Raw genomic sequence first — 26,816 nt, forward strand, 5'->3', positions numbered from 1 at the left:
ATTAAAAATGAAAAAAAAAAATCAAAGTAATCATTGTGGGAAGAAATGAGACCTTTGCTGGATATTGGATTAGTTTGCCAGGGCTTCTGTAACAAAGCACCACAAACTGAGTGACTTAAAAAATCTACTGTCTCACAGTTCTGGAGGCTGGAAGTCCAAGATCGAGGCGACATCAGGCTTGGTTTCTTCTGAGGGCTGTGAGGCAGAATCTTTCCAGGGCCACTCCTAGCTTCTGGTGGTTTGCTGGCAATGTTTAGTCTTTTTTTGGCATATGGAAGCATCATGCCGATGTCTGCCTCGTCCCCCAGCATGCATATTTGTGTCCAAATTTTCCCTTTTTAGAAAGACACCAGCCATGGAATTTCCACTGTGGTTCAGCAGGTTAAGAATCCAACTAATGTCCGTGATGATGTAAGTTCGATCCCTGGCCTCACTCCATGGGTTAAAAAAAAACCAGCCTTGCCGCAAGCCGCAGCATAGGTCACAGATGTGGCTTATATCCCGAGTTGCTGAGGCTGTGGTTTAGGCCTCAGCTACAGCTCCGATTCAACCCCTAGCCTAGGGACTTCCATATGCTGCAAATGTGGCCCTAAAAATAAAAAAATAAAAAAATAAAAAAAATACCAGCCATCCTGGATTAGGACCTACCCTAATGACTCGTCTTAACAAATTCATCTGCAATGACTCTATTTCCAAATAAGATCGCATTCTGAGATACTGGAGGTTAAGACTATCAAGATCTGAATTTTGAAGGACACAATTTAAAGCGGGTTTGTGTGGATTTTATTTGAATTACATCCGGGGACACCATGATAGATCAGTCCCGAGGGCCTTGAAAGAGCTTCTCCTGCCCTCCAGAACCCACTGAGCAGAGGGCAGAGTACAGAACAAGGGGGCCCAACCAAAAGGTGGGATGAGGCTCGGACCCTTGAGAGCCTGGAGAGAGCTTGAGACGGTGCCCTGGCCTTGAACCCCACCATCCGACCACAGGGGCCACCTGAGGACAGTGTGGACCTCCTTGGGAAGAAGCAGAAGTCATTCTTGCAGAAACTGTAGATCTGAAAACAGAACTTGGCAACACTGACCCTGTGTTGGGCTGTACCCCACAGGCCTATAAGCCCAGCTTCGAAACCACAGAAAGAGCCGGGGGAGTTCCTGTTGTGGATCAGTGACAACAAACCCAACAAGTAACCATGAGGATGAGGTTTCTATCCCTGGCCCTGAAGGGTTAAAAATCCGGCATCGCTGTGAGCTGTGGTGTAGGTTGCACACACAGCTTGGATCTGGCGTTGCTGTGGCTGTGGCATAGGCCAGCGTCTGTAGCTCCAATTTGACCCTGAGCCTGGGAACTTCCATATGCCATGGGTTTGGCCCTTAAAAGGCAACAATAAAATAAGAAAGAGCCCAGAGATAGCGACCGAGACATGGATCTTAGGATGTCTTATGACAGAGATGGGATCTTACAAGTCAGAGTCAAATGGTCCTGGAGCGACACAGCACCGTGAGCAACAGGCAGGAAGCGGCAGCAACTCCCAATGTTCAGGGGAAAGGAGGCACCCATTTATGGGGGGAATTGATGTCAGCTGTGCTCATCAGTGACCAGGGGCTGATCCTTATCATTAAGATGATTGGATGATCCCGTGAGTGAAGCAGGGCCTGGCCAAGCAGGGTGCACAGAGAACAAGAGAACAGCCATCGCGATTGGCCCAACCCTGCATCCTGAGAGGCTGTGTGGTTCCAATAGAGGGTCTTTTCTGGATCCAGAGACCCTCCTCCTCATCTGGCTGAAGGCCAAAGCAGCCAGCATCAATCAGCTGCCATGAGTTGTGTTGCCCATAAGACAGCCTGAGAAATCAGGTGCAGGAACGGCCCTTTTCCCAGTGCAACTTGTTTACATGGAAGTATGAGTGAAAACATGTTTAATTAGGGTAATGATACACAGAGACACAGATGGTGACAGCAGCGCCACCAATGCTGGCTGGCAGCAGTGGGGCTGAGGTCCTAGGGACATGCAGGGAGTCAGCCCTTGCACATGCGTGCTCTGAGGACAGACGTGGTGAGGAGAGGATGAGGCAGGGTGTCAAAGAAGCCGTGAGGAACTCAGAGTCCTAGTTCTGTAGACAGAGCAGAGCCTCCCAGAGTGTGGTCCCCAGACCACGAACATAAGCATCACCTGGGAACTTTTCCGACATGCACATTCTCTGGCCCTGCTCCAGACTCACTGAATCAGAAACCCTCTGGGGGTGGAGCCCAGGGATCTGCGTTTAACAAGCCCTCCAGATGATTCTGATGCCAGCTTCTGTTTGAGAACTGCTGCAAAACAAAATCTGGCTTATTCACCACCTCGACACCTTATCTTTTTCTGAGCCTTACTTGACTCATCTGTAAAAGGGGAATAAAAACACCTCCCCTACAGGAGGAGCATATGGCCAGCTTATCTGATCTGTTCACTGCTCTGTCCCAGCACTCAGGAAAAGTAGCTGGAACATAGAAGCTCAGTAGATATTTGCTTTATTGATGATTTAGCAAGACTATGGTAAAGAATGTGTTGAAGTTCTTTATGAAAAGTACTGATATAGTGCTTGGCAGGCATAGAGTAAGTGCTTCATAATCATGGCTATTATTGGTAATGATGGTGATGATGGTTAGAAGTTCCTCTTCTGCAAAATGAAAGGCTTGGCTGAAATCACCTCTAATACTTCTTCCAGAGGATAAGTCAGAAGACCAGACCCACAGCCTCTGAGGTTTCTTATTGTGCATAAAAATATCTAAATGGGAAGGAGAAAGGTGGTAGGTTGTCATTTCATCACAGAGAGGAAGAGAGGAAAGCAAGACGACATCAGTCACCTCTGGGTCTTGGGCCCATCAGGTACAGAGCACCCTCAGCCATCAAGAGAGTTCTCAAGTTCCCCTGCATAGCTTGGACGTTTCACTGGCCCGAGTCATTCCTATTAGCTGAGTCTGAGTCCTAAATCTGCAACCTCAGGGCCAGACAGCCTACACGTACAGGGGCTCAGGGGCCAGCCTAGTGAGCAGGTTCTCAGAGCTGCCTTGTGGGATGGCTTGTTAAGGCCTCTTAACTCCATTAGAAGAGATCACCCACATTCCTCTGTCACTCTAAAAATTACTAAGCCATAGTAAGACCACAACCATGAGTTCCTTAAATGACATCAATCCTCTTTCCCTCTGGGAATCACAATGACAGCTGATCATGGTTTTCATTCTCCAAAAGGAAGGCATGAAGATACCCAGTCAGGGCCTAGGTTCCATTTCTTGGGTCCTGCCCCCAAACACTGCTATATGTGATACAGCTTTGATCAACATGAAACAAAATCAAATCAGGCAGCAAGTTGGCAAGCTTCAGTGTCAGCCTCCCAAGGAGAGCCCGGTGGCCTCAAGGATCCAACCAAACTATGTCCCTAAAGTAGCAAAGAACATAACCACAGATGCAACAGACTCAAAACTAAGAGAATACTGTAAGCCCACTCCCATATCATCTATTAAATAAATGTTTATTAAATAATTACATGAAGTTAATGTCTTTGAAAAATATAATTTTATCAAATGTGACTCAGAAACCTCAACAATGCAATAAACATTAAAGAAACTGCATCAGTAGTTAAAACTCTTCTCACAGTGAAAACCTCAGGCCCAACATTTTACAGGCAAGTTCAACCAAACTTTTAAATAACATGTCTTATCTTAGCAAATTCTCATATAATATAGACAAAGAAGAAATACCAGAGTTCCCGTCATAGCGCAGTGGAAACAAATCTGACTAGGAACCATGAGGTTGCAAGTTTGATCCCTGACCTCACTCAGTGGGTTAAGGATCCGGCATTGCCATGAGCTGTGTTGTAGGTCGCAGACAAGGCTCGGATCTGGCATTGCTGTGGCTGTGGTGTAGGCCAGCAGCTGTAGCTATGATTCGACCCTTAGCCTGGGAACCTCCATGTGCCGTGGGTACAGCCCTAAAAAGACCAAAAAAAAAAAAAAAAGAAAGAAAGAAAGACCCTGCTACATTAAAACCTTGCTACCAAAACCAGGAAAAATTAAAGGGAGGGGGGAACCCACATGATCATTTCAATAGATGCAGGAAAACATTCCAGAAAATTCAATTACCTGTAAATGATAAAAACTCATACTAACTAGGATAAGAGAATTTCCTTCATCTAAAAAAAAAAAAAGGTTTCTACCAAAAATTAACAATGTTATACTTAGCAATGAAATGTAACAGTTTTTTGTGTGTGTTTGTTTTGTTTTTGTCTTTTTAGGGCCATACCCATGACATATGGAGGTTCCCAGGCTAGGGATCAAATTGAAGCTGTAGCTGCTGGCCTACACCACAGCCACAGAAACATGGAATCTGAGCCACATCTTTGACCTACACCACAGCTCTTGGCAACGCCACATCCTTAACCCACTAAGTGAGGCCAAGGATCAAACCTGTGTCCTTGTGGATGCTAGACAGATGTGTTTCTGCTGAGCCAAGATGGGAACTCCTAAACATTTTTTATTTTAACTAAGAACATGCTAAGGTTGTCACTTCTATTCATCATTGCAATAGTCCTGGCAAGCAAAAGAACAAAATTGTTATTATTCACAGATGATTTGACTGTCTAAATAAAACTTCAATTTACAAACAAATTGATTTAATAAAAGGAATTTAGTAGTGTTGCTGACTATAAGATCAGTATACAAAAATCAACTTCATTTCTGGAGTTCCCGCTGTGGCGCAGCAGAATCAAATACAACTAGGAACCATGAAGTTTTGGGTTAGATCCCTAGCCTCCCTCATTGGGTTAAGGATTTGGCGTTGCCATGAGCTGTGGTGTAGCTTATAGATGTAGCTTGGATCTGGCGTTGCTGTGTGGCTGTGGTATAGGCCGGCGGTTGTAGCTCCGATTTTACTCCTAACCTGGGAACCTCCATATGCCATGGATGCAGCCCTAAAAAGACAAAAAGACACACACACACACATAAAAATCAACTTCATTTCTGTACACTGGCTGAAAGCAGAAAACATAATATTAAATAATATGCCATTTATTATAGCAACCAAACAATATTTGGCAATTCAATTCTTACATGGAATGAGGACAAACTTCCCAGGTTAAGAGCATTCCCCTCATAGGGCTACCTTCACTCCAATGACGAGTTCAGGGCCATCTGCATGTCTGAACCAACTGGCTACAAATTGAGGGGTTCCCATACCCCCTCGCTTGAATGATTCACAGAATCTAGGAAAGCCCTATACTTACGATTACAGTATGGATTATAAAGCATAGAGAACACAACCAGCTGAAAGAACAGACCCATAGGGCAACGTCTAGGAGGGTCTCAAATGTGAAGCTTCTTCACCACCCTCTTGGCAAAATGATGTGTGTCACCAACCAGGGACGCTCATTCAGCCTTTAGTGTCCAGCCTTTTTATTGTGGTTTTCATTACCTGGGCATGGTTGATTGAATCATTGACCTTCTGCATGAACTTGTATCCAGCCCCCCAATCCTCTAATCACAAGGCTGGTATTTGGGGCCGGACTCATCCTGGAATTGCTTAGGGGTCCACCAGGAATAACAAAGACACTCCTATGACTCAGGAAATTCCAGAGGGTTTAGAGGCGCCCTCCCTGGAACCAGGAATAAAGACCAGACAAATTCTTTAGTATATAGCAGCTAGCTGAAAGTAAATCTAACAAAAGAATACCTTGTACCTCTTCACAAACTCCCTCTACAAAGACACTGGAATACCATACAGCTGTGAAAATGAATGAACTACAGGTTCACAGATTAACAGTTGTATGATCACAGTTTCGAAAACCAAATTCACTAGCAGTGCTTTGTCATAAACAAAGATCACTATTCTTCGGCAGAATCATCTGCCAAGGGTAGGCAGGACCCACCCAGTGGGGTGATGGAGAATTGGGAGGAAGAAGGACTTTCTCTTTGGGACCCACTCCCACCTCCTGCGCCCCTTCCCTTCCACAGAACCCTACCTCTCTTAGCTCTCCAAAACCTTCCAGAGGCACTCCTGAGAGTGGAGAATAAAATCCTTGCATATTTTCTTCCAAGAGGCAAGGAAATTGGCTTTTCTAGCTGTTCCTCTAAAAGTAAAACCAAGAGGTTTGGGCCCTTGATGAAGGAATTTAAGGGAATGAGGTGGTGAAGGAACGTTTTTAGATGGCCAGTAATCAGACAGACCATTTCCAGTGGCTACAAACCCTACCAGCTTATTTGCATGAGGAGGGAAGGAAACGTCCTTCAAAACCTCACGAGCTCCCCCTGTAGTCATTCCCTACAGCCACATTCCTCCTTTGGCCTCTTCACACACTCACCAAGCGACCAGCTCTCCAGGCGTTTGCCTCAGCCAGTGAGAAAATGGGCCCTGCCATGGTTTACTTCAAGGAAGTTTCCTAGAATGTGTACCTGCTTTTCCTTTCTTGAAAATCCTGCTGAGATGCCCTCCTGTCCTCCTTGGCTACTGACCCCTTCTTTGACCTGTTTTATTCCTGGTGGGGGTCAAATTTATTGTGGAGCTCATGACTCAACTCAAACTTCTTACTTGCCGACCTCTCCCTGACCAAGGCCCTGGGAGGGGCCCTAACGATGTGGTCCATGGTCGTCTACTTTTGTAATTTTTGCAAAGTAAGATACTTTGGCAGCAATTTGTTAGGAAGTGGTCTATTTCCAGTCTGACTTGCCTCCCTGACACTTTCTCTTGTGTTGTAGGGATGCATTCAGTTTGGGATTAATAGGATATATTCATATGGTTTGCAGCTACTTCTATGTAGAGTTAAGTTAGTATCAGCATCTTGGTATAGGAATAACTTCTAGGAATCCCTCTGCAGCCCAACAAATCAACTCACAGAATGTCATAATAAAGCAGCAGGGCCCGCCCTACAACTCACGGTACATGACAACAACTAGAACATTAGGGACAGCCTGGTTGATGAGTATCATCGATTCAAAGTAGAGACGTTTAGGCACCACATAAGAAACTGGAAATGCCCCCCAAATCTTACAGCTCTTAAACAAAAGAATACCGAATAAGGTTTTTCCAAAATGCGACAACAATCCTGAAAATTTGTATGACATTACTGATAACTAGTTTTGATGGTGAAAGAAACTTGTAGAATATCAGCTGTACTAAAGGATTGACCATATTAAGAGGAAAACCTGAGTTATCTTTTCAATTATCTTTCAAGTACTGAATTAGCTTTAAATTCTCTCTGTAAAAAATTATATTACAGGAGTTCCCATCATGGCTCAGTGGAAATGAATCTGACATCCATGAGTACGCAGGTTTGACCCCTGGGCTTGCTCAGTGGGTTAAAGGATCTGGCGTTGCTGTGAGCTGTGGCATAGGTCACAGACATGGCTCAGATCCTGCGTTACTGTGGCTGTGGCATAGGCTGGCAGCTACAGCTCCAATTAGACCCCTAGCCTGGGAACCTCCATATCCCGCAGGTGCAGCCCTAAAAATACCAAAAAAAAATTGCAAAACTGTCATAGAAGAGATGATCAGAGATTATGCAATCCATTCACATGTTTGCTACCCACAGTTTGCCAAGCAGCTAATTAGCAAAAATGTTATTTTTATGAAAGTTGCCATGTTTGTGGTATTTGCCAGCTTTTTATAATTTTTAATTTGCTGAATTTTTCTGATTCAAAAATAAACATTTTCAGATCTAATTCTGTCTTCATAATTTCCTAATTTTAAGGGCCCCAGCCTGGATCCAGCCTGGCCCCCTTTCTGCTTTGCTCCTCATGCAGTGACTACTCCATCTTCTCTCAGTCAACCAGTGGTGACCGTCTCTGGTTTAATGATTGTCTTTGAAGTTGAACCAGCAAATTCACTGCCCACAATTTGGGTTGTAAGCTCCCTGAGGACAGTCTCCTGACTCAGCACTACCATAGATAGGGCCAGCCCTACCAGAAACATTTGATAAATGTCTGTCAAAATGCCTGTATGAAATGGAACTAGTGTTCCCTGGAGAAGGTGACCTGGGCATCCTTTCAGCACTGGAGCACTTCAAAGGTAGGACTGTGGGAGTTCCCACTGTGGCTCAGAGAGTTAAGAACCAGACATAGTGTCCATGAAGATGCAGGGTCCATCACTGGCCTCACTCAGTGGGTTAAGGATCCAGAGTTGCCATGAGCTATGGTATAGGTCACAGATGCAGCTCGGACCTGGCATTGCTGTAGCTGTGGTATAGGCCGACAACTGCAGCTCTGATTCAACCCCTAGGCTAGGAACTTCCATATGCCACAGGTGCACCTGCAAAAAAGGAAAGAAAAAGAAAAGTGGGAGTGTCCCAGGAACCTGCAGTTTTTCTAGAAAAAGAATGTTTCCACAGAGGGAGTGTGTGGCCCATGGTTGGTAATGGGATCCAGCTGGCTGCCTGGTCACCAAGGAGAGAAGACCCTTCTCAAGGTCAAGGTCGGGCAGGGTTTTGGAGCCTGGGTTCAGACCCTGACAGAAACAACATCAAAGAGGGGTTGGATTTGGTCTCACGGCCTTTCTGCTGCCCTCCTCTCCAGCCCTGCAGCCTGTGCTTCTTCTGTGCCCTGGGGAGTGGCATGGGGTGGCCTCAGTGCTACTCACCCAGCCACCCCAACATTTCTAATGGCCTTTGTAACATGCAGCCACCCTGCCTTGAGCCCTGTCTGCCTGCAGCTCCAGAAGGCACAGCCAGTCCAATGGTCCCTGCCCTCAGAGGCTCACTGATAAGTTGCAGGGGAGGGGGGGAGGCAGTGAGTTTCAATCCACTCAGAGCACACTCGGCAGGATGATAGTAGTCTTTGCCGGTGTGATAGAAGACAGTGGGTGAACAGGTAGTATGTTTTCTCTCCAAGGTAATCGTGTTAACAAGCACTTTACCCAGCACTTCCCATGAAAGATTGGTCCCCAAGACGCACCCAGAAAAAAGAAGTGGTTAGATGGACAGAGAGGCGTGGCAAGTACCGCAGCCTAAATCCCTGAGACTATAAATGAACTTGCTGTTTGCTGCCAGCCTGTCCTGCAGGTGTTTGTCTTCCCTCTGTTAGCATCTTCAGGATGTGGAATCAGTGCCTTCAGTGACTGTGGGACAGACTTTCACCAGGACAGGCAGGCAGTCAAGTTCAGTAGCAGCAGCTTTTCTGGCCCCTTCTACCAAGTTCTGCAGGCAGCTACTTCCTTCCTCCCTATAAGCTGGGCCCTGGTCAGGAGCCTTGAAACAGCACTGCCTCCTTCCCCAGACTTCTGCCCCTCTTGAGACCCTGGGAGAGAAGTACTCCTAACACCCTTAAGTAAGCTTTCTCAGCCCAATGCCAGTCCCCACCCAAAGCCACCTGTGTAATGAAGCCACCTGGAGGCTTTAAACTCTACCTGTCTAAGTTCCACCTGATCCCGGATGGCAAAAAGCAAGACAATTTAGAGGAGTTCCTGTTGTGGCTCAATGGTAACAAATCTGACTAGTATCCACGAGGACGCAGGTTCCATCCCTGTCCTCTCTCAGTGGGTTAAGGATCTGGTGTGGCTGTGGCATAGGCTGGTGGCTACAGCTGGGATTCGACCCCTAGCCTGGGAATTTCCATATGCCTTGGGTATGACCCTAAAAAGAAAAAAAAAAAGGCAAGACAATTTAGGGTCTCTCTCTCTCCTACTTAATTAATTCCATCTTTGTTACCTTCAGTAAAGGTGGGGTAGGGGACCGACTCCAACCCTCTAGTGAGGGGATGGTGTGTGGGCAGAAACAGGGTAGCTGGTAGCAGGAGAGGAACTTTGGGGACTGAACTGTCTGCTGGGGGACTTGAGGATCTTGGCACTGTGTCACTGACCTTCTGCCTCGACGCTGCACCCCCTCCCATCGGGAAAAATAACAGTGCCCACCTGGTGAGACTTATAAACAAATGAAAGCACCCAGAGCTCAGGTGGTACCCAGGGTGTAGTCAGCTCCTAGCCAGCATTCCTTATTATTGTATGCATCACTCACTTAGTAGTGCTCTGGGATGAATATTCTCTCCTCGCTCTCTTTTTTTTTTTTTCCCATTTTTGGGTACCTCACAACATATGGAGTTCCTGGGCCAGGGGTCAGATCCAAGCCACAGTTTCGATCTACACAGCAGCTGCAGCAATGCCAGATTCTTTAAGCCACTGTGCAAAGCCAGAGATAGAACCTTCGTCATATTCTCTTTCTTTTTGAGGGGGGAGTTTTAAGGGATGTAATAAAACCCTGAGTCTGACCTCTAGCTTGGCCCCAGACAAGATTAGCAGCCCCAAGGGCCTGGCTACCACAGTGCAGCTTCAAGGTCAGGTCAAACAGATCCCCAGCCACACCCCACACCTGAGGGAGCCCTTTCAGAGCACTGGATTTGAAATGTGGCAGCCACCTCTATCCTGCGATCCAAACACGGCCAAAAAACTTCAACATAATCTCATATTGATTGGTGGCAGTGTTTGAAATTATACCTCTGGCCAATCAATCATTCCTTTGGTTTAGGTTGTTTATACAATTCATTCATCGCACTTAAGGTGAATACCTACCTGGCTTGCTCGACAAAGAAAGATAAAGCACCCAGTCCCTGCCCTCAGGGCCTCCCATCCCAGGGAGTTGTAAATCTGGAAATGAAGGGGTCCAGGAACCCAGAGGCTTACCTGCCAAGCCAGGCAGAGGGGAGGGGCCTGCAGGAATTTGCCCAGCTAGCAAATGAAAAAAGAAACACTTAGCTTACTGGGTTGTCAGGATGCCCGATGAGCTGAGGCTGGCAAAATCCCTGGTGCATGATGGACACTCAACAAATACTGGTTCCGAGAGTTCCCAGTGTGGTGCAGTGGGTTACGAACCTAAATAGTATCCATGAGGATGCAGGTTTGATTCCTGGCCTGGCTCAGTGGGTTAAGGATCTGGGATTGCTGTGAGCTGTGGCATAGGCTGGCAGCTGTGGCTTTGATTTGACCCCTAGCCTGGGAACTTCATATGCCACAGGTGCGGCCCTAAAAAACAAAAACAAACAAAAAAACTGGTTCTGGAGTTCTTTGTGGCACAGTGGGTTAAGGACCAGGCATTGTTACTACAAGGGCTAGGGTTGCTGCTGTGGTGCCGGTTGGACCCCTGGCCCAGGAACTTTCACGTGCTGCGGGTGTGGCAAAAAAAAAAAAAAAAGGGGGCCAAATACTAGTTCCCTTCTGCTTCCAACCTGACCTCAGTTATTTACACCTGGGGACTGGCGAGGGCTTGAGGAGAGATTGCAGGGTGCAAAGGGGCAGATGAGTGTGTGCCCTCACTTGGGGAGAGGAATGGGGGACAGAAGGAGAGGCGATGGGACATACTAGATGGCTGACCTTGCACTAGTTATTAGCATTCCTAAGTCTTGATTTTTTTCAAATGTGAGGTTGCTATAGTAACTGTAACTGTTTGGGATTAATATTTCAAGGAGTTCATGATGTAAAGAGTATGTCTTTACATATTATATCCTCCAGAAGTGTGGGGATACTTACTATTATTATACGAATGTTTTTAAAAGAAGAGTTTAGCATTAGAAATAATTGTGAAAAAAACTTAAAGGAAACTTGAACTATCAGGGGGCTGATTAACATGTGTACAAAGTCATTTATTGTCACAAAAAGGAGGGGATGGTGACTCATGCTGTTCCTATGGTGTGGAAAGGCTGTTTAGACACAAAGTGTTCTCAGCTCAACTATCCCACAAGTTAGGGATATTTGTTTTTGCCTGCTTCCAAATTACAACCATTGTAAAACTATCTTGACATATACTATGAATTCATTATTTAAAATTCCAATTAATTGTTATTACTAAATCTTTCTAGCTCCAAAACCTGAGCAATCTGGAATAAATGAGAAAAACAATGAGAAAGAATTCATCAATTTTAAGCCAAGAGTAGAGTCTAGGGTTGAGAGTTTTTAGTGGTATTCCCCCTGTATAAAGATATCCATTGTACTGGATTGTTCTGTGAGATTTACTGTCCAAAAAAGCATCAAAGTAAAAAATCTATAAAAGTAAAAAGAAAAAAAAAAGAGAGAGAGAGAAGCAATGGGGCTCAGAGATCAATTTCTCTGATGCTCTCCCCCCATGCGGCCACCTCTTTGATTCACTCTGGTCTCTGCTCCCATGTTTCCCTGGCATGGAAGCCTTCCTGGACCATCCACCCAATCCATCACTCTATCTCCTGCTTAATGTTTTATTCCCAGGACTTTCTCCAGCAGACACATTATACATCCATTTGTTCAGCTCTCTTTCCTACCAAAATGTATGCTCCATGATTACGGTGACTTTGTTTTGTTTCACTGCTGGAGTGGAATCAGACAATGATTAGCTAATTTGGCCTTGGCTAAGTTATTCACCTCTCTATCCTTTCTTCATAGGGTCATTGATTAAATGCACCGATAATAGAGCAGCACTTGGCACCATGCTGAGCGTATCCTAAGTTCTCAATAAATGGCAGCTGTTATTCTTGGTTATTCTCCAGTAAATTTTTACTTCCTGTGGGTCAGCCGTCTGCAGAAGACCGCTGTGGCTACTTAAGGATTCATCTGGAGTGAAGCCAGAAATAGAAGCCTGCACTAATTGGGGGACTGTAAAAAAATATTGCTTACCTTTCCCAAGCTGATGAGCTAAGGATCCCTCAGACACTGGTTCTCAAAGATGGCTGCACTTTGGGTCACCGGAGGGAGTTTTCAAAATGACTGATGCTGGGGTCTTCCCCCAGAGATTCTGATGTACTCGGTATGGCAGTTGGCCTGAGCACTGAGAGTTCCCTGAGTTCCCCAGGTGCTTCTAATGCATGTCAGGTTTGAGAGCCATCGTTCCAGGGTGCTGCCAGATTTCCCCTTGAAAGTCGGTGAGGCAAATGTCTAATTATGGCCTGGTGGTTAATGCATCTTCCTAAAAGGAGCCATTTGCTCACGGACTGGCCCATTAAAAATTAATCACTTTGGCCCAGCAGGGCCTCTCACTTAGAGATTGCCGGTGACTGTGATGCAGAATCCTAGGACTCTAGCGCCCCCCCACCCCCATCCCCGGAAAGCTTGGGGACCAGCAGTGCAAGCAGATGGGGAAACTGAGGCTGAAGCAGAAGCACCGAGCCTTCCATCCTCCCAGCCCAGGCCTTGTCATGGCACGGATGGTGACACATCTCCAAACAAAATGTGTTGTCACGCTCTCTAGGATAATGTGCTTTTTTCTGTGACGGTGAGCTCTAGCTGAAGTAGAAGACAACCACATTTCAAGAAAGTGCTTTTGAAAAAGAAGCCCAACTCCATCACTCCCACTTTCCTGCTACTTAAAAGTAAGGAGAAGTACATTATGCTAAGTGAAAAAAGCCAATCACAAAAAAGGACAGATACTGTATGATTCCACTTAAGTGAGCAATCAGATTCACAGAGCCAGGAACTAGAGTGGTGATCACCAGGGGCTTTGGAGGAAGGAGGACAGGAAGCTGTTTTTAATGGGGAAGGACTCGGTTTTGCCCATGGTGGTGATGGTGGCACAACAAGGTCAATGTACTTGATACTGAATTAAGTACACTTAAAAACTCTTAAGATGGTGAATTTCATGTGGATTTTACCACAATTAAAAAAAAATTTTTTTTAAGAGTTCCCATTGTGGCACAACAGAAATGAATCTGACTAGGAAACATGAGTTTGTGGGTTCGATCCCTGGCCTCGCTCAGTGGGTTAAGGATCTGGCGTTGCTGTGAGCTATGGCGTAGGTCACAGACGCAGCTCAGATCCTGCATTCCTGTGGCTGTGGCACAGGCAGCTGTAGCTCCGATTTGACCCCTGGTCTGGGAACCTGCATATGCCGTGGGTGTGCCCCCCAAAAAGTTATTTTTTTAAAGCAATTCTCTCATAATTAAAAAAAAAAAAAAGTAAACAGAAGGGAACCACATGGGGGCTACAGGCCTATAGGAAGTTAATTGGGCTTTTGGTTGATTTCCATGGAAACCAGGGAAGGAAGAGATGAATTTCACTTTGTCAATATTCCCCAGAGCATGGAGTGGGGAAGGGGCAGCCCTGAGAAAGAAGGGCAGGAGATCAGTAATTAAGGGCATCTTAGAAGTTAATGAAAACTCAGCACCACTGATTTAACCATACCATTTCTTCACCCTGTATATTTTACCTGCATAAAGAGAATGTACCAGGTGACTTACCAATGATGGTGTTGTAGGCTGGGCTGTTAAGACTGTGTGTTCTGGGCGTTTCTGTTGTGGCTCAGCAGTTACAAACCCAACTAGTATCCATGAGGATGCAGTTCAATCCCTGCCTTTCTCAGCAGGTTAAGGATCCAGTGTTGCTGTGAGCGGTGGGTGTAGGTTGCAGACGTGGCTCAGATCTGGCATTGCTATTGCTGTGGCTATGGCATGGGCTGGTGGCTACAACTTCGATTCAGCCCCGAGGCTGGGAACCTCCATATGCTGTGGGTGCAGCCCTAAAAAGCTAAAAAAAAAAAAAAAGAAAGAAAAAAAAATTGTGTGTTCCTTCACTGAGCTTGAGAGTCTCTGCTGCCTATTTTCACGGAAATGAGTTTAGTAGAATGAGTTTGGAGTCAGCAATAAGAAAGGCGATTTTACTGTGGTGGTCTTTCTTTTTTAAAAGGCTTCTAACATGCCTGATGTGGATATTGGCACAAATAAGAATTATACCTTCAGAGGAGGAGCCTGTGGAGAGGGAGACCATATATTTCTGGTTAAACTGGGCCTCTGGGAGGATGGTGTTTTTCTAAGTAATCTTTTGATGAGTGTCTGTAACACAAAGAATTAACCCTATTACAGGGCAGTCTGCACCTCAGAGAAGTCTGCCTGGCCTGTGAGCAAGGCAAGTAAGTCATAAATTCCTCGGGCACAGCAGGATATTAAAGATCATCCAGGTCATAATGGGTTTTTGTTTTTACTTTGTCTTTTAAATCATTTCAAATCCAACCAGACTCTCTAAAACCTTCAATAAAACAACTTTCAAAATTTAGAAAGGGGTTTAAGGAAAAAGATATATTGGGACTAGAGTTGATAATTTATAAATATGGCCATTATCTGGTTTTGGTATCATTAAATCAGAGTATTCCATTAAAAAAAAATACCCAGGGCTTTACTGGTCCAAGTATGGTCCTCTGACCTGCAGCATCAGTATCACCTTGTTTGCCTGATGAAATGGCATCTGCATTTGTTCAGCCCAGGTTGCATCCTGTAGCCCGAGAAGCTGCGCTCTGGAGGGTGGTATTGGCAAGTCTCCCCATGAGTTTGCCCCGTCTGTGCTTGCCAGCCTCTGCCTGTCCGGGAGCCCAGCCCTCCTTGCACAGCCTGGTGGCCTTTAGAGGACTCTCTTTATGTGAAAGGCAGTAGATGAGATCAAAGGTGGTACATCGATCGGCACACCTGGGGTAGAATCCTGGCTGTGCCACTTACAGCCTGTGTGACATCGGCTAAGTGGCTTACCCTCTCTGTGCCCCTGATCCTCCCTATCAGACGACTATAATGAGAGTCCCTACCTCATAGGGTTGTTGCAAGGATGAGATGAGTTAGTCCATATGAAGCATGAGAACAGTTTAAGGATCTCAGTAAATGTAGATCTTATCATCATCACATGCCATGGGTTTCTGCCTCTTTGGTCCACGTCAGTCCCCAGAGCCTCACAGAATGAGCTTAACTCCTTGTCCATATGACAGCCTTGCATGTGTCTGAAGCCAGCTCCCAGGCAGCCCCCGCAATGTTCCCCAAGCTCAAAATGCCCAGTCTTTCCCATTCCTTGGGTGACATGCTTTTGAGTTCCACAGAATCACCAATGGGAGGTCTTCTGGGAACTTGCACCTCCATAAGAATCACAGCATCTGTGCAACAGCCCCCACTGACTCCCTAAAGCTAAAAGTTTTTACTTCTCTATAGCCTGGTTCCCTTGACCCAGTTTCTCCTACATCAGACAAGAGCATGTGCCTGTGCTTCCTACCCCCTTCAAAGGAAGTGTGGTGCCCAGGGGTGGGGAAGACGGGGAAGGGGCCTTCATGAGCCTCTTAACCCCCTGCTATCCAGAGAGCAGCATCTTTGCTGCCAGCAAAGCCTCTCCAGGCTCCCAGGGAGGGGAGTACCAAGCCTGCCACCTTAGTGAGAGCTCTGCGAACGCCCCTCCCACTAGTCAGAATAAGCAAGGGCTCCACCGAAGACACAGGCCTGCCCAGCCTATGCTGAAGCCCCATCCTACTGACCATCCCTCCCTCCCTCCCCACTCTGCAACCCTTCACAGCTCCCTGCATCCTCCCAGGGTTCTCAAAGTGGGAGGGGGCATAAGGGTTCCTTGGGGAGCACATTAGAGATGGAGATAGGAGGAGGCCAAGTCAGCAGCTATGGCCACTCTACACATCTCACAGGCACTTCCCCTGATTCTCATGGAGGGGGTCCTTGGGGACCACTGACCTTTAGAACAAAGGTCATTTTCTTTGGCCCCTCCCCCATGTCCCATTTGTCCAAATGGCCAGATGTCTGTCCTCTGAGCACATTCTAGGTCTTCCCACCCTCCTCACCTTTACTCGCATTGGCTCCCCATCACCTACCCAAGGTGTCCCCATCCATCAAGACCAACACAAAATTTATTTCCATGAAGCCTTTACTGCCCCTCCTCTGAGCTCTGAGCATGCCTTTCCTTTGCTATTTACCATTGACTCTATGCAGGGTGGAGGGCCAGCGGCATACAGGTTAGAGCCAAACACCCTGGACCACTTCCCAGCCACGTGACCTTGGGCAAGTTGTGTTACTACTCTGTGAAGAGCCTGCATCTAGAGGCCAATGGAGGGATTGCTCAATACATTTGGGTAAAATGCTAACAACACGCCAAGCACAGAGCAGGTCCTATGTAAATGTTGGCCAAGATCACTTCCTGGTACCTCTGATCATCTTTGCATGTTGAACGTTTCATCTCTTTAACCACATTACACTCTCTGAAGACAAGGATGATCTAGTCATCTTCGTTTCTGCTACACACAGATGACACAGGTTGGGCTCCCAAGACACATGCCAGAGACTTCTGGTTGGGAAGGCAAAGCTGTCAGAGCCCGCTCCGTCCTGACCTGGAAGCAGGGGCAGCCCTCAACAGCCTTTCTGTATAAGCTGAGGAACAACCCTCCCAGTCCTGTCATCCCCCACCACAGGCAGAGAGCTACAGATGGCTGGGCTTTTATTCCTGGGAGAAACTTGTCCTCATTTAAATTTGCCCTGTCTCTGTGTGAGGAACCAGAGGCACATTATCATTAAAGGGTGAAGTAGAAAGTATATGACCTCAAGCCTTTGCCCCCAGCCTTCCAACTTTTGGACCCAAGAGATGAGGCTCGGGCGAGTGGAGGCACAGAGAGGGCAAGCCGAACAGAGCTGAAGCCCCCGCCATACAGGCTCACCAGAGCAGCAGGGGGTGCCCACCCTTCTGGGGGGAGTTTGATGGAGGCTGTTGTGAATTCCCTGGTGGGAAGCTGGGTCTGAATGTGGCTTCCTTGCTCCCTCTGCTCCCACCACACAGAAAACGCGCAGAGCTTTCATATCACCCTCTCTAGATCTGGGCCAATGCAGGGGCGGGGGGTGGGGGTGGGTTGCCTAATCACCCTCCTCCCAAGAGAGCTGCTACCAGATGATTCCCCAACACCTTTGAGGCTTTCAAAGTCAAAACTGGACTTCCCTTTGTGGCTCAGTGGTAACAAACCTGACCGGTATCCATGAAGATGCAGGTTCGATCCCTGGCCTCACTCAGTGGGCCAGGGATCTGGCGTTGCTGTGAGCCATGGTGTACGTCACAGATGCAGCTCAGATCCTGTGTTGCTGTGGCTGTGGTGTAGGCCAGCAGCTGTAGCTCTGATTAGACTCCTAGCCTGGGAACTTCCACATACCACATGCGCAGCCTAGCCAGGGGACCGGGTCTGCCACTCCCAATGGTGCCAAAAGAGTTGGCTTTTCACCAGAAACACGAAGGGACAGGGTGATAGGAGGAAAGGGACACTAGGTGAAGGATGGTTCCAATCTTGCCGCTCGCACCTGAGGGTGGCCATGGAGATCCGGGGAGAATGGGCTTGCTGTCTCCTCAGCACGGCGATATGTTACAGCACACATGACAATGTGCCCTTCCCATGTCCCCATCCCACCCACTGGTCAGTCTGCTGATGGGCGAGCCCCAGGGGGACCAGGTCTGATCACCATGGATGACTTCCTCTGCATCCAAGTGGAGCTGAAATTATCCTCCCTCTAGGCTCAGGCAGGAAAGCCCATTTAAAGCTGTCTATTGAGCCACACACTAATTATGGGCCCTTCTGACAAAATTGAGTCTCCACCCCTAAATATTCTTTAAAGATTTTTTTTTTCGTTCTAGAAAATTCTGACTTTTGCTCCATCCACTCAAGAGAAACTCCTCTCCTGAATTCAGACCACCAGCATCATGTGGTGGGGCTTCAGCACCTCTCCCACTCAGTCACCCAGGGCTGTCTCAGCCAAGGGCAGGACCCCCACCCCCACAGACCCAGGAATGGAGCCCCTCCCTTTGTTCCCAGCCCCTCTTCCTCAGGGCTCTTCTTGCTTCAGAGCCTGGCAGAAGACACTGCACCTTCCCAAATGCTCCTCGGTCCTGTGGCTTCTGAAGCACATCAGTAAATCCCCTGACTTGAGGAACAAGTAACCAGAGGAAAGCAGCTAGTAGTTGACAAAAATCCGGCAGGTTCCTGGTTTTCATTCAAAGGTAAGGAAGAGCCAGGTGTGAACCTTCTCAGCTGCTGTCATGACCTGGTCCCCCCACAAACATCCCTCTTTTACATTCAAAGCAGGTGTTTCAGAAGAGAGCCCCCTAGCATCCTACTTCTGCCCCAGACTCTGCAGGAAAGGCACGTGTTAATTATAGGGAATTCCATTCCATAAAAGACTGCTCATTTACCTATCAGAGTAAACTTGCCTTAAGACACTGCCCCTCTGGGGACTCTGCTTTAGACTTCCTCTGACAGCCTCGCCCTCTGACTAGAAAATAAAACAGACCATTCTTTAGTCATAACCCATCCACCCAGATGTGAGCTTCTACACGTTGGCTTGTCTCCTTCATTTTCAGAATCAAACTACTAACAAACCACTGACCATATAACAACATGGTTGAGTCTGAACGCATTATGCTAAGTTGAGGAATGCAGACTACATTTATACAAAACTAGAGGGATGGAAAACAGTGGTTCCTAGGAAGCTGGGAGGTGACCAGATGTGGGCAAGAGGGATTGTGTGAGATGACGGAATTGTTATAGACCTTGATTGTGATGGTGGTTACGTGACGCTACGCTTTTTTTCAAAACTCATAGAAATGTACACTAAAAAAGTGAATATGGAGTTCCTGTCATGCCGCAGTGGTTAACAGATCCGACTAGGAACCATGAGGTTGCAGGTTCAATCCCTGGCCTTGCTCAGTGGGTTAAGGATCTGGCGTTTCTGTGAGCTGTGGTGTGGGTCACAGACGAGGCTTGAATCCCACCTTGCTGTGGCTCTGGCGTAGGCCGGTGGCTACAGCTCCGATTAGACTCCTAGCCTGGAAACCTCCATATGCTGCGGGAGTGGCCCTAGAAAAGGCAAAAAGACAAAATATATATACTGAAGTTCCCGGTGGGACTCAGGAGGTTAAGAACCCGAAATAGGATCCGTGAGGATGAGGGTTCAATCCCTGGCCTTGCTCAGTATGTTAAGTATCCTGCTTTGCCTCAAGCTGCAGTGAAGGTCACAGATGTGGCTTATATCTGGTGTGGCTGTGGCGTAGGCTGGCAGCTGCAGCTCTGATTCAACCCCTAGCCTGGGAACATCCATATGCTGCAGGTGTGGCCCTAAAAAGAAAGTAAAAAAATAAAAAACAAAAATATTATTTACACTCACCAGTCCTTTTTGGAACAAGGCAAGGCATAAGGCAAAACTGTCAACTTTTGCAAATTCCTCATCTGTTGAATGTGGGAATTAAAACTTTCCACGAAGTCAGGTCTGTCAAAGGAGGGGATCAGCAGTTCCTCCAGAAGGTGCCCCATTTTGAAGGGGCTCACTTCATATGAGCTGTTCCTTATTCATTCACTCATCCATCCATCCATTCATTTAATAGTGTTTGCTACACTCTTCCTAGGAGGCCGTCTTGAGACTAAGCAATACAGAAACAGCTGTGAAACAAGATACACGGGCAGCCCAGGAGCGGCAAATAGTCTAGCGGTCCTGGGGGTGGGTGACTGCAGAGAGGTAAGAAATAGTAACAAAACAGGGACCATGCTGGGCCTGGGAGGGGCATCCTATCTTATCCTAGGGAGTCAAAAAGCATCTGAGAGGAAGCAGGCCTACATGTGAGTCAGACGGGAAGGGCAGTGGGTATGAGGACACCCATCCCTGAAAGGTACACTTGCAAAGGGCCAAAGGAGAGAGAAAGGGGGCCACTCTGAAAAATTGTAAGGAGGAGCTCCCACTGTGGCACAGCAGGATCAGCAGCATCTTGGGAATGCTGGGGGGCAGGTTTGATCCTTGGCCCAGCACAGTTGGTTAAGGATCTGGTGTTGCCACAGCTGCAGCTTAGGTCACAACTGTGGCTCAGATCTGATCCCTGGCCCACTATGGCCCGGCCAAAAAAAGAAACAAAAAAAATGTAAGGCGCTCATTTGGAAGCACCAAGGCCAGGGAGTAGGTATGTTTTAGCATTTTCCTCCTTCCTTCTGCCAGTCTGAAGAAACTCACCTTGCTCTGAGGAAATATGTGCACAGAGGAGAGAAAACTGCTGTGACTCAGGATGTGCAGAAAGTTTTAAACACAGTAAATCTTTGCTCAACAAATGAAGAGCCTTCAGATACCTTGATCCGAAGCTCCTGGGAACTTGGCTTCCTAGCTTTTCATCTCTTTTAACTTAGGTTCCTGATAGTTTTTACATTAGCAAAAGGGAAAATTCAATGCTAAATTGGAAATTTCAACAACAAAGCAACTGGATCCCCCGCAACCCTGCTGCTGTCCAACCTTGACTGCCAAATAGGTCTATTTTTTCACTTTAGAGAGACCGTTCCAAATAATCCAAATAGACATTCTCAGGTTTCCCTGTCGGTTCAGCTTTCCGAATTACACAGAGAACAATTTCCAATTGCCTGGCTGTATTTTCAAATCTGTGCTAAAACACCTATGTCATCACTCTATCCCATAGTGAGGGATTCCATCCCCAGACCACACACTGAGCAGTGGCTGAAAGAAGCCAGAACATCTATCCCCCAAAGGACAATCTGTAGAACTCCCAGAATCCTCTGGACCAACCAAAGCTGCGTCTGCCCAGCCTTATAGGGCTGCTTCCAAAAGCCCTTCAACCTGCACCCATTATGAAGCCAGCCTCATCCACTCCCAGCAGAGGCTGGGAGTCTGGCATCATAGCAGAAATAATTTAATCATCTGCACCAAAGTAATTGGTTTGATTTCCATTTTACAGCTATTTCTGAATTTCAGGACCCGAATAAATGAATTTCCAGTGTCTCATCATTACTCTGTGGTTGGTGATAATGAGCTTGAGTTTGGCTCCTGTTTATCCATCTTCTTACTAGATGAGGACAGAGTGTTAGGCATCGTCACATCAAGATGGGGTGGGAAGGAGTTTCTATTGTGGCTCACTGGGTTAAGAACCCAACATAGCGTCCTTGAGAATTCAGGTTTGATCCCTGGCCTCTCTCAGTGGGTTAAGGATCCAGCATTGCTGCCAGCTGCAGCATAGGCTGCAAATGCCACTTGGATCCAGTGTTGCTGGGGCTATGGGGCAGGCCAGCAGCTGCAGCTCCAATTCAACCTCTAGCCTGGGAACTTCCCTATGCTGCAGGTGCAGTCAGAAAAAAAGATGGGCTGGGAAAGCATTCCTTCTAAAATAGTAGGGGATCCTGGGTCCCTTTCTACAGAACAAAACTCCAGGGCCTCCTAAGGTTCTCCCAGTAAAGCCTTTGGTTGTTCCCAAAAACCAGTCTGAACCCCTCTAACCAGACCATCGATGGCAAAGGAGTGAAAGGGGTCCTGCTCCTGGGAAGAGAAATGAGAAGGTGTGGGAGGGAGGGTGTCTGCAAATGACTGATCAATGGAACCTGGGATTTTTGTCTTCCAGGGTTACCTGTCAGAAGGCTTGGTAACAAAGTGGTACCGCTCACCACGCCTGCTCCTCTCCCCCAACAACTACACCAAAGCCATCGACATGTGGGCCGCCGGCTGCATCCTAGCCGAGATGCTCACAGGGAGGATGCTCTTTGCTGGTAAGCTGCTACCCAAGCCACCTTCCTTCTCCTCTGCTGTGGCTCAATATGCCCATCACAAAACAGGATAATCTTTTTCTTTGACTTCACTCTGGGCCTTTTACAACGCTGCTTGGAGGCACCTTATTATCAACCATTTCAGGCAAAATACTGGAGAGGCTAAAAATAGCCTTTGGAGCACTAAACTTCCAAAATCAAGTAATTGCTTATATTCAGATGCCTAGAGCTCGACCCTTGAAAATATTCATCCTACATTTTCAGCCCCTTCTCCCCACTCCCTTCCACTGTGAGAGGTTGGTCTGGATTGTTTATGTGGAGAAGGAACCCCATAAGGGGCTCCCAGAGTCCCTGAACTGAACCTCCCTGAGCCTGCTTCAGGGAGAGGCCAAGGGATTCACTGAGAGCAGCCCGATGCTGTCAGTACCTTCTGGGTTGGTATTCACCACATTTACGAGTCCTTAGTGCCACACAGGGCATGGTGGGAGAGCCCCACCCTTAGCCACCAGCTTCTAGAAGACAGGGACTCTATGGGAATCAGCGATAAAGGGGGTACGCTCTGTGCAGCTGGATGAGTCAGGGGCACTTAAACAAGACAGGGGCTTGGTTAGATTTAACCTGTTAGAGGTAAGTGGCAAGGCTACTCATGCCCAAAGGGAAAACGAAAGGAAGGGAACAGCCTGGAGGTCAGAGGGGGCAGCAAGGATTCTGACCTGACCCATCCCAGCAGTGTCAGTGCTGTGAAACAGCGTCCCGGGGGCCTGGGTGTAAAAGAAGCCTGAAGCTGCTTATGTTGAAAGAATGGCTGAAGAGCGAGCACTTGGAAGCTTGACTCCAGCATGTCCCACCTACCTGGCACCGCTGCTCTTCCTCCCTCTGCCAGAAGGAGCACAGAGGCCATGTGCTCATGACAGGTCCCAAACTTAATCTGTTATTCCTGATTTTTCCCCCCTAATGGAAATCCAAAAGGTAAGACTTGTTCCTGGTCTTACAATCCCTTCCTTTGCCAGCCTAGTAAAGGACACATGCAGAGTCCTAGGGAAGGAGCCTCGGGCCACTTTAGCACTGGCTGACTTAGGCTCTATGAGAATGGTCCATTCCAGAGACACAGAATGCCAGGGGAATAGACAGGGCTCGAGAGACTGCCCTTTCTTTCTACATTTGACAAAGCCAAGCCCCAGAGATGGCAAGCAACTTGTCCACAGTCACACAGCAAGTTAGTGGCAAGGTGAACCCAGGTCCCCTGGGTCCCAGCCTGGCACTGCCCCCCATGTTCCGTGTTGCCCCTCCAAGTCTCCTGGAGCTAGGCTGGAGCTTTGGCACATGCCAGCCATGCAGGCAGCATGTTCACCATTTGGTGTTGGCCTCCCCAGGGGCTCATGAGCTGGAGCAGATGCAGCTCATCCTGGAGACCATCCCTGTAATCCGGGAGGAGGACAAGGACGAGCTGCTCAAAGTGATGCCTTCCTTCATCAGCAGCACCTGGGAGGTGAAGAGGCCGCTGCGTAAGCTGCTCCCAGAGGTCAACAGCGAAGGTACCAGAGCCTGACAGCAGGGCTGGCAGCTGGAGGCTGCACTTTGCACCCTATTTTCACTTAGTGGTGGGGGTGGGTGGTAGGGGGCGGGGCAGGCAGTCTCTTCCAAAAGAACCAAATAGAATCCCCACAAGCTGAGGACCCCAGGCAGTCGGCATTTGCCAGTCGCTACCTTCAGACTGATGTTGGCCATCAGGCTACTCTCAGGCACCCCACTGCTGGTCCTCCACTCTCTACCTCTGATTTTGCTTCCTTTTCCTTCTCATCTTTCTCACTTCCCTCCCTCCCTCTCCTCCATCATCTCCCTTTACTTTTTTCTCTCTAGAAGGCATGGTATGGTTTCATCAGCATCCAAGCCAGACCCAGGCTCAGTTCCCAGTTCCACCAGTGACTAGCTATTTGGCCTTGGACAAGCTTCTTAACTTCTCTACATCTCAGTTTCCTTGACTGTAAAATGGGCATAAGACGTGACACATGGGGTTATTGTGACAAAGAAGTAAAATAGAATTGGTAAAGCCTTGGGAGTTCCCATAGCAGCTCAGTGGAAATGAATCTGACTAGCACCCATGAGGACGCAGGTACAATCCCTGGCCTCGCTCAGTGGGTTAAGGAACCAGTGTTGCTGTGAGCTGTGGTGTACGTCGCAGACGCGGCTCAGATCTGGCATTGCTATGGCTGTAGTATAGGCCAGCAGCTACAGTTCCATTTCAACCCCTAGCCTGGGAACCTCCATATGCCAGGGTGCAGCCCTAAAAAAAAAATAAATAAATAAATAAATAAATAAATAAATAAAATTAAAAAAAAAGAATTGGTAAAGCCTTTGGCATAGGAGAATTTCTCCACTGTCTCAGATGTTACATTATCACCAGCCTCATACCTGCTAAAGGCTTCCTTAGGAAACCCCTGTATCAGGTAGAATATAGGTTCAGCCAGTTGTAAAAGAAACCCATATTCTCAATGATTTAAATACCATTTGTTTCTTACTTGAATTAAGAAGTTTATTTCTCTCTCATATAATAATCCAAAAGCAGACAGTCCAGGGCCATCTGGTAGACCTGCTCTGCCATCATCCAGGCTTATGTTTCTTCTGTCTTATGTTTCTGCCACCTTAGGCTGGTATCCTTACCACCTGGAGGAGGGTGGAGAAGGGAGTCCCCTTGCCTTTAACATCATGAGCCAGATTTTGTACATTTCACCTCCATTCATGTCCTATTGGCCAGAACTTAGTCACGCAGCCCCACCTTGCTGCAGTGAGGCTGTGAAAGGGGTATTTAGTCTGTTGCTGCTTTGTGTCTGCTACTATAAAAGAGGAGAAAAGACATGGGATACAAACTAGCCATCTCTGCCACACTCCTCCCAACAAGAAAACCAGGAATTTGGACCAACAATGTCTTTGGCTGTGATCCACATTCAATCAATAAATTCAGTTTACCCATCATTAAAATGGAGGGGGCAATTTGATTCCCCACACAGATTCAGCCCTTATGTATTTATTTTGATTCCTCTGTAGAAATCCCATTATTTGATAAGTGATTCCGAATTCTCAGGAATTCTGGGTCAGGGATATGTCCCCCTGCCCCCCCCATAGAAGCTCCTTAGTGACTTGGCTCTGAGGGTGGTGGGTGGATCTGCCTCAGAGAAATCAGAGTTGGAGCCCAATGGTGGGATAAAGCTTCTCACTGTCATCACCAGCACCAGCCAACATTTATTAATGCACTGTGGCTGGGGAGCTGTGCCAGAGATGGAAATTCAGAGACATAAGAGACAGCCTAACTGGGAAGACAGGGGTAGGTGGGTGGGTGGGTGGGCGTACCTATCAAAGACTAGTATGCAGATGAAGGAGCACTTCCTAGGGGGCATCAAGAGCTCTGGGTATTTGGGGACAGGGAAGAGAGACACCAAGCACCGAGAGGGACAGAGAGCTGGCCTGGAGGACTGGTGAGGGGTTTAGATCACCAGGAAACTGACTGTAGGAAGTGAAGCTGGAGATGTGTTGAGAAGGGCCAAGAGGCCCCAGGGCCCTGAATGCCCAGCTGATGCGTATATTCTTGATCTGGAGCTGAACAGATGTTCATGAAAGCCAGGCTTTCTTTACCTTCCCAATGTGCTGGCTTCCACCAGAATTCCCTTGTCTGCCCCCGGGCTTGAAAAGTGGCCCCAGTCAGCCTGGCCTTAGAGTAATGAGCTATGGCTGAAATGAAGCTTTGATGGGAGAAAGGGAATCATGCCCACCTGCCCAGAAGGGACAGTTGGTGACCCTCAGTTCCTCCCTGTGCTATACATCAGAGGCCCTGCAGGCCTGGGAAGAGGTGTGTGTGGAGGGTCTCTCTAGCTATCACCCGTAGAGGCTCAAAGGACATCATTTGGTGGCTGTATCCCTCAGCAGCGAAACCTCACATCAAGGGAGTAGGCTAGAGACCATGCTTGGAGCATTCTGGGCTCCACTTACAGTAAGAAGTAACTATACCACAAGGGACCGCTCTGATGAGGAAACCCAATATACAAAAGAGGAAAAGAAGGGCTCTGGCTGCAGCAGAGGTGAGGGGCTCAGGGTCCTGCCCACCTGCCTCTTAATCTCCAGAGATGCCCCTGAAAACCCTTCCAGAACCCCTGAGGCTCTGAGAACCCCAGCTGGGAATTCATCGAGGTCACAAGAAGATGACAAGATTGTACAGAAGCCTCATTACATTAGAAGAAAAAAAAAAAAAACCAAAACCAAAAAAAACTTGTGGGGAGGTGTTGAACTTAGAGAAAAGGAGTTTGGTTGGGAGGGAGATCATAAGTCAAGGTGAAGCCAGTACTGTGGCAGATAAACCTGAAATCTCCATGGTTTACCTGCCAGAAGTGTATTCACTGTTCACCTCAAGCCCAGATAAGGTGGGGGAGCCTTGGGGCTGTGCCTGGACCTCGGGCCATCTGCCATCTTCGATCAGAGCTTTTAAGGGCTCCCCAGGGCACCAACTTCCAGCCAAAGTCCGGGGGAGAGAGAGCAGACTCTCCTGCAAGAGGTTTTTAATGGTTCTGGCCTGGAAGTGGGGTGCACACCTCACTTCCA

The 26,816-nt window shown here is 47.5% G+C and overlaps 1 protein-coding gene across 5 annotated transcripts in view; it reads left to right on the forward strand.

The window, feature by feature from the left end:
- Positions 1 to 26,816, forward strand: part of MAPK4 (mitogen-activated protein kinase 4) — a 188,792-nt gene that overhangs the window by 153,410 nt on the left and 8,566 nt on the right. For 4 of the 5 annotated variants that reach the window (XM_047765099.1, XM_047765076.1, XM_047765067.1 and 1 more), the window contains 2 exons: positions 22,085 to 22,229; positions 23,600 to 23,761. In XM_047765099.1, coding sequence (XP_047621055.1) covers positions 22,085 to 22,229; positions 23,600 to 23,761 — 307 coding nt within the window. Of the gene's footprint in view, positions 1 to 18,401; positions 18,701 to 22,084; positions 22,230 to 23,599; positions 23,762 to 26,816 lie in introns of those variants that run through there. The other variant, XM_047765093.1, reaches the window with a different exon arrangement.

The sequence above is a fragment of the Phacochoerus africanus genome, chromosome 2 (assembly GCF_016906955.1).
Source record: "Phacochoerus africanus isolate WHEZ1 chromosome 2, ROS_Pafr_v1, whole genome shotgun sequence".
Classification (NCBI taxonomy): domain Eukaryota; kingdom Metazoa; phylum Chordata; class Mammalia; order Artiodactyla; family Suidae; genus Phacochoerus; species Phacochoerus africanus.